Below are 8,028 nucleotides of genomic sequence, written 5' to 3' on the forward strand. Positions count from 1 at the left end.
TTTTTTTTTTTTTTTGAGGTGAGGTATTGCAGCAGCCTGAGTGCTGGGATTACAGGCATGTAACACCACTGCTGACTGAACGTGGTGCCGTTTGCTCTCGTTTCATTTCTGTTGCCATGAAACACCCTAACAAAAGGCAGTGGAGAGGAGGAAAGCACGGTTTTGGCTTTACCATTCCGGATTATAGTCTGTTACTGAGGGAAGTCAGGTCAGGGACTTGAAACTGCCACAGCCATAGTCAAAAGGAGAGTCCGTGCAGCTGTGTGACCCGCCTGCTCGTGCTTGGCTTCGTTCTAGGCTAGCTGTCTCCATTCACATAGCTCAGGGCCCAGCTCACAGTCGGTTGAGTCTTCCACCTCAGTTTACAGTTAGACAGCCTCCCCCAGTACCCATCGGCCAGCCTGATCCATATAATTGCAGGCTCCCTTTTAAGGCGACATTTAAAACTAATGATCCTATTAAAGTGATAATAAATGGCTAGGTAGATTAGGTATTTTTGAAATTGTGTAGTTTGTGACAGTGGTGGCTTCTTGTATGTACTTTCATGTGGTTCATTTCCCTGTCCCTTGCTTTGCCATTCATTTCCTCAGTTGGGCAGTGTGCTGTAAGGTGGTATAAGGTTTGTCCAGAAGGGCCTGATACTGACAACAGTATACAGTGTCTACGTTTAGTAAAGAGACTGTAGATACACCAGCACACATTGAGTGACTGTTTGAAGATGTAGTTGCGGGGGCAGTGAAAGTAGAAATGTCAGGGAGTTGTGATGAGAAGGAGACACAGAGGAGGAGCTGGCCAGATCTGCCCAGGAGAAAATCCTTGTGGCCTCCAAACTTAAGTATAAACCCTGGACCTGAACTCCAGTCCATTCTGGTCCTTGTAGGGCTAACGAAGACAGTTTGTCGGTCTCTAGAATTTGTGTGCGGGAATTCTGCTTTCTGTACCCAGCGCATTCAGTGTGGAACCCAATGCATCTTTTCACGCTTTACTCTGCCCTTTATGGCTTGAACTGAAATGCTGTTGCTGGTGAGCTGAAAGAGCCCGCGGCTGCTCTGTCTTCCTTTTAGTCCCTCCCTTAGGTTTCTGCTACCGTGGTCTGAGAATACAGACACTGACATGTCCTCTGCTTAAAACCAGTTCTTCATTGATTACTGAATGAAGCCCTGACTCCCAGTCGCACTGTCTTGATTCAGTCATTCTGGCTTCAGACTTGGTGAAGCCATAGAATACATCAGCTCTTTGTTCAGAGTGCTTCTTATACTTTCTTCAGCCTTCTCGATATGAAAACAAAACATGTATTTTCAAAGCCACAACCCAAGAAAAGTGGTTCTTGGCCTCTTTTTCCTTTAGCACTTTTACCAGTATTTTTCTTTATAGGACTTTTTTCTTTTTAGCAGACTTAATTCACTTTATTTTTCTTGTATAAAAACCCTCATACGATAGCCACAGATGGGTCCTCTGAACAGATACTCCAGTGTGGGTTTTCACAAGGTGGCCAGTGAATTCCTGATAAAGAGACTTGATTAACGCAGTTTCTTTCCAGAGGTCAGGGGTCAGGTAGCTGTAGGTCTTGGAGTCACTGGTGGCCTTGGCAGTGTTATCCAGGGTGGCAGTGCAGCCCCTGGCTGATTAATGGCACTTATCAATATTGGCCATCATTAGTAGCTTTTTGGGCACAGGAGCAGAGACAATGCCAGTGCTTCTGGGGGTAGAAATGAGATGCACCAGCACAGAGCCACAGTGGCCTGTCACCTTGCATGGGACATTGTGGGGCTTGCTAGTCTTGTTCCCCAGTAGCCTCTCCTCATAGGGACAATGGAGAGCTTGGCCAAGATGATGGCCCCTAGATGGCTGTGGGTTCCTCCTTGGAGCATGGAACACCAAGAGCAACATGACCATTGTAGTTCCCAGTCGTGACAAAAGCCTTGAACCTGTCCACCGGCCAACAAGCGTCTGTTTCTGTATGAGCAGGGTCTTTAGAACATCCCTTGAGGGATGTGCTCAGGAAAGATGAGTAATCTGGGATTCTGTAGTGGGCAGAGCTCCACGGCTGGGTCTTCATGTCCTTACCCTGGTGACGGGGACCCACTCCTTTTCTTGGCTTTACCTCCATGAGCTCCCTGGCCTCGTCTGACACAGCCCCCATGGCTGCCAGATCACTGCCTCGGCCTCTTACTCCTGGCCCCAGGTCCTCCATGCCTCCTGGATCATCTCCATTTGGCGTTTTCCCAAATAAGAGGCTGCCTTTCTAGGACCTTTATTTTAATTCACTGTTTTGTATCGATTATTTTGGTTGGCTGAATTAAAAGTTCTTAACTAGACAGGAGCCTTGACTTTTTGTCTCTGTGACTCTATTGAAATGGATGCTTATTTTGAACTGTAACGGTATTTTTTATCTGACAGTTAAAATCCTTCAGGCTGCCACACTGAAATGACTAAGTCTGTGGGGCTTTGGGAAGGGTAGGGGAGCAGGGAAAGGCTGGTGATTCTCGGTGTTTGTATTTTGTTTTGCTTTGTTTTGTTGGGGGGTGTTGGCTTTGTTTTTGTTTGTCTTTTTCTGAGACAGGGTTTCTCTGTCTAGCCCTAGTAGCTATCCTGGAATTCACTCTGTAGACCAGGCTGGCCTCAAACTCAGGCCTGCCTCTGCTGGGATTAAAGGCATGCGCCACCAGTGCCCTCTGTCTATTGCTGCTTTTAAATAAGTATTTTTCTTGCAGGTACGTGTGGTTCTCAAATACAGGCATGTTGATGGGAATTTGTGTATCAAAGTAACGGATGATCTAGTTGTAAGTATACACTTTTACTTGTTGGGTTGGGCAATTTGAGTTGACGACTTGCTTGAGGTTGTTCCTGTAGAGTCTGCAGATGACCTAATAGGTGAATGCATCCATCCCACATGGAAGAACTTGGTTCTAAAGTTCTTCTTTTACACCCAACAAATAACGAACTTGCTCCATGAAGACAGTGTGTCAGCTGTGGCTTAATAGACCTTCTTCAGACCTGGCCAGAGAAACAAGACAAACTGAGTAGGTTTCCTTCTCATGGGAAGAAGCAAATGATTATAGAGTCTTTGTTTTGGGGACAGGTTCTGTCTATGTTTTCCTGGCTGTCCGTGAACTCAGTATGTAGACCAGGCCGGCCTTGAACTCACAGAGTGCTATTATCAAGCATATACTACCATGCTTTGCTCTGTAAATGATGACAAACAGAGCCAGGGACTCGTTACTGTCTGTCTCCCTGTCTCCCTCCCTCCCTCCCTTCCTCCCTGTGCAGCCCTCCACTGGTACTGCTCCTGGTGTGAGCTCCTCCGTGCTGGGACCTCTAGCTCTTTGCTCTTATCACCTCGTGTTCCTTTTTTGTGGTGTGAAGACCATTCTCTGATTTTCTAGCCCTGGTAGCTCTACTTTATGTTGCCTTTGCTTTTCTGTGTTCCCCTCTGCTAATTATTAGATGTTTCTATTGTGTTTTATAAAAAAAGAAAAAGAGCCAAGGATGTGTTTGATAAGAGACTTGGTATGGTGAGGTGGGAGGGGTGCCTCGGGGGGCCCATGCTGAAGCATTCCTTCCCCCTGAGATACCAGCCATGACAGGTATAGTGTAGAATAGTGAGTATATTTAGGGCATGGGAAGGGGAGTTGGAAAGGGAGTAGAGACAGAAGGGGATGGAGGGAGGAGAGGAGAGGCTGGCCAGGAACATGTGGGGAAGGAGGAGAGGGGGAAGGGGAGAGAGGGAGAAAGAGGTCAGAGAGAAGAGAGGCAGAGAAAGAGAAGGGGCAGAGAGCAAGAAAGGAGGGGGCAAACGGCCCCTTTTATAGTAAGCCAGGCATACTTAGCGGTTGCCGTGTAACGGTGGGGTGGAGCCTAGAAGGAATGCTAACAGTTTCCCCATAAATATGCATTTTACCAGCATTCTGGCCTTCATTATTCTTCTGAGCAGTTCATTTGATTCCTGCAGTCTGGTGCTTCCTATAGCATGTCTGCTTGCGCATTTATGTGTGTGGCCCGGCTTTCTTCTGAGGCTCTGACTAACTCTGAAGTCAGGTAATTTTCCTTCATGCAGCTCTCAGAGTTAGTTAGCCTTCCCAGAGTGGAGCTTTTCAGCTCTTCCTGCCAGTAGGCATGCTGTCACCCACCTGCCAAAACCTGGTGTCTTAGGGTTTTACTGCTGTGAACAGACACCATGACCAAGTCAAGGTTTTTTTTTGTTTTTTTTTTTGAGACCGGGTTTCTCCCAAGTGCTGGGATTAAAGGCGTGCGCCACCACGCCCAGTGACCAAGTCAAGTCTTATAAAGGACAACATTTAATTGGGCCTGGCTTACAGGTTCAGAGGTTCAGTCTATTATGAAGGTGGTGGCATGGCAGTGTCCAGGCAGAGGAGCTGAGAGTTCTACATCTTCACCTGAGGGCTTCCAGGCAGCTAGGATGAGGGTCTTAAAGCTCAAACCTACAGTGACATGCCTACTCCAACAAGGCCACACCTCCTAATAGTGCCACTCCCTGGGCCAAGCACATACAAACCATCACAGCTGGCATGGCATTTTTCCCTTCCCTTTCCCTGTTATGCCTACTGCTGGTTTACTTGAAAAAAGTGGCATTTTGATCCCTTATAATACACACAACACACACACACACTCACACACACTCTCAACCCCCCCTCCCCCCATTCAAGGGTCTTGCACAGCTACACATGCTGTACTATTGAGCATATCTCTAGCCTGCTGGGATGATTTTTAAAAGTGCAAACTTGATTAACTCCTTTTAAAAAATCCTCTTAAACTTCATCCTCATGTCCCCTCTAACGTTTTTTTTCTACTTAGAGACTATTTTTCTCAAGTTGGAAATATATAAATATATAAATTCACCTTAATAGTAAAAGTCTTCTTTTGTTTCCTGATACAGGGTCTCATGAGCCCACACTAGCCTGACTTGCTGTGTATCTGAGAATAATGTTGAATATTTTGACATTTACTTATTTTAGGTGTTTGGGTATTTTGCTGCATGTCTGTGTGCCAGATGCATGCCTGTGCCTTAGCAATCCTGAAGAGGGTGCCAGTTCCCTGGAGCTGGAGCTACAGGTGGCTGTAGACAGTGGGACTTAACTTGCAGTGTTTGAGAGTTTTCTAGAAGAGTTTCTTTACTTTCCTCTATGGCAATGGTATTTAAAAATAGAAAATTAAGCTAGAATTAAAGAAAAGGATAAGAAAGCAGTTGCTGGCTGCTCGGTATGGCACCTGAGAGAGCAGAGCAGAATCCGGCAGACAGGCTCCCGGGTGTTTGCCTACTCATTGGCTTCTGTCATTACTGCTATCTGGATTTGCTCAGTTTGTGTATCTTTCCTTTCTCTGACAGTGTTTGGTGTACAGAACAGACCAAGCGCAAGACGTAAAGAAGATTGAGAAATTCCACAGTCAGTTAATGCGACTTATGGTGGCCAAGGAATCCCGCAATGTCACTATGGAAACAGAATGAATGGTTTGAAACGAGGACGACTGTTATGTTGTTGGGAAGCAATCAGCTTTTGAAACGGAGAGTGGGAAAGAAATACGTAACGGAGCTGTCAAAAGCTGAGAGACCAGCCTGTGTCCTAAAGTTTGCTTTAGAGAGTAGGAATGTCGGGGTTTCCAGTTAGAAAACCTTTATTTTTGGAAACGGAATAAAAATATCTTAGAAAATTTTTGCAGATAATTTGATGTTGGGCAAATATATATAATTATTTTTTCTGGTAAATTCATGTCAGTAATTTGTTAAAGAATTAACAAGAAGAGGTCTTTCTAGAAGATTGTGTTTAAGATGAAATAAAATGTAACTTTTGCTGCAGTGGTATGTTTCTTTTGGAGTATAACATGTGTGCCGTTTATAATACACACATGGTAATGGGGACTACCTGCTCCGTGGTGCACACGATCCTGTGTTGTGAAGAGCAAGTCTGCTTTACCTTTCTTGCCAGGTTCAAACTGTGTTTTTAAATGGAAGGGATTTGTGGCATCCTCTTGCTGAGCGGTGAACAGAGCGAGATGCAGTTATGTGTGCACCGGCAGGATACTGACACTGATGGCTGACAGTGTATGCGTCGTTCACACCGGTGTGCAGCGTACGCAGTGTGTGCTCAGTGTGGCTCCCGCCTCAGACTGAACTAAAGTGTTACTACAGCATGCCTCTCAGAACTGTTAGCTTCCTAATAAACCACAGATCCACCGCTTATATGTAGCTTGTATTTGTAAAGTCTGATTTTTACCATCTAAATGTAAAGTTCCATGTTGTCCGCTCAAGACTGAAGTGAAGATACTGCATTCAAGTATTTTTTGTAAAAGTTTGTCATGTTGAATAACTTGAAATTTTTATTAGTTATAAGAATTTTAGTCTGTTTTAGAGGTCAGTAAATAAAATACAAGCATCCTGGTTTTGTTGAAGTTTTGGATTTCTTGTATAGGTTTCTTTTGTTTCCTTCTCTTTGTTTAGCTAGGGTCTCACTAGCCTGGGTTGTCCTGGAACTCATTATAGAGGCCAGGCTGGCCTTGAACTTACAGAGATCCACCCTGCTGCTGCCTCCGAGTTGGGACTGAAGGCATGCGCGCCCACAGCTGGTGTGCATGAATCCCTGACTAGGGCGCACAGCACTAATTCATCTGGAGTGAATCCAGGGATGCTGCAGGTGAATGTTGCTGTTGTTTTTCTCATCATCTTTTTATTGCACGAGTCTCTGAGCTACTTGTTGATGGTGAAATCGTTTTTTGACTTGGGAAAGTGCAATCAAGTATTGCTGTGTTAGTGTCATGCTTTTTGGCCTTAAGTTTTCTCCCCAGAACTAATGAGAGGAAGGAGTGTGGCCTTTTTCTCATCACATCTACTTCTTACTACAGCTGGAGCAGTCACTTGGGAGGGAAGGGCTTCCGTTTGGCTGAGTCCTTAGAACCCCATAGTAAAACTCCAGCAGTCATATCTCCGGAGCTGTGTAGTGTTGTGCCCCAGTCTTTTATCTTTCCTCAGCATCTTGGGATGTTGGGATGTATTTCAGACATCTGTTTCATGTCATTTGATCAAAATACAGGGCAGGAACTTAAGGCATGAACCTCAAATATCTTTATATGTAAGTTAATTTTAAAAAAACAATAAAATGAGTACTGAGGAAACTGAAGCTGGAGGATTGAGAGTCCAAGGCCAGCCTTGACTACTTGGCTGCTAATGAAATTGTACATTGAAAATATCTTCAGAGGACTGGAGAGACAGCAGCACTGGCTGCTCTTCCAGAGGTCCTGAGTTCAATTCCCAGCAACCACATGGTGGCTCACAACCATCTGTAATCTGATCTGTACATCTGCCCTCTTTTGGTGTGTCTGAAGACAGCTACAGTGTGCTCATATACATTAAATACATACATACATACGTAATTCTTGGGGTTGGGGATTTTGTTCAGTGGAAGACTCTGGGTTCAGTCCTCAGCTCTGGAAAAAAAAAAAAAGACAAAATAACAAAATATCTTCAGTTTTATGGATGCTATTCCACCTCAGTAAGTTGTACCTGGCAGGAAAGAAAGGAGACACTGCAGTGACTGCCACCTGTAGCTAACAGCCTGCACTCCCTGCGGGGTCACTCTGGCCCAGCTGCCCCAGTTCCCAGTGTGATGGGTGCTGGTCCCAGCAGCCTGCCTGTGGTGCTCTCTGGCCTCTTCTGTCTCCTTCCTTCTCTCCCTCTGTTCCCAGGCATCAGGCCATGCTTGCCCCTTCACTAGTTGCTGCCAGTGAGTCAGTGGCAGACACCATCTCCTACGACGATGACATGATTAGGGGTGCTGAGGCTTTAAGAAAAGCCATTGGCCAAGAGGCCCCACTTAGAATCCCAGGATTTGAGGGCAGCACAGGACGGTGTCTTTCCAGCCCACATCATCTCCCTTTCTAACGGGTCACTGCCTCTGAAGCCCACAGTTAATGAGCAGTTAAAACATGTCACTCTGAGAGCCTGGCAACTGAAGCTGGGAACCAGCCGTGATAGCAGACTTAGCAAAGAACCCTGAAGCCCTAAAGCCCAAGGCT

The 8,028-nt window shown here is 45.6% G+C and overlaps 1 protein-coding gene across 1 annotated transcript in view; it reads left to right on the forward strand.

Moving 5' to 3' along the window:
* Window positions 1-6,397, forward strand: part of Srp9 (signal recognition particle 9) — an 8,311-nt gene extending 1,914 nt beyond the window's left edge. The window contains exons 2-3 of the mRNA XM_021162497.2: window positions 2,715-2,783; window positions 5,348-6,397. Coding sequence (XP_021018156.1) covers window positions 2,715-2,783; window positions 5,348-5,467 — 189 coding nt within the window. The 3' untranslated portion in view covers window positions 5,468-6,397. The remainder of the gene's footprint in view (window positions 1-2,714; window positions 2,784-5,347) is intronic.
* The last annotated feature ends 1,631 nt before the right edge of the window (window positions 6,398-8,028 follow it).

Source organism: Mus caroli, chromosome 1 (assembly GCF_900094665.2).
Source record: "Mus caroli chromosome 1, CAROLI_EIJ_v1.1, whole genome shotgun sequence".
In the NCBI taxonomy this organism is placed as follows: Eukaryota; Metazoa; Chordata; class Mammalia; order Rodentia; family Muridae; genus Mus; species Mus caroli.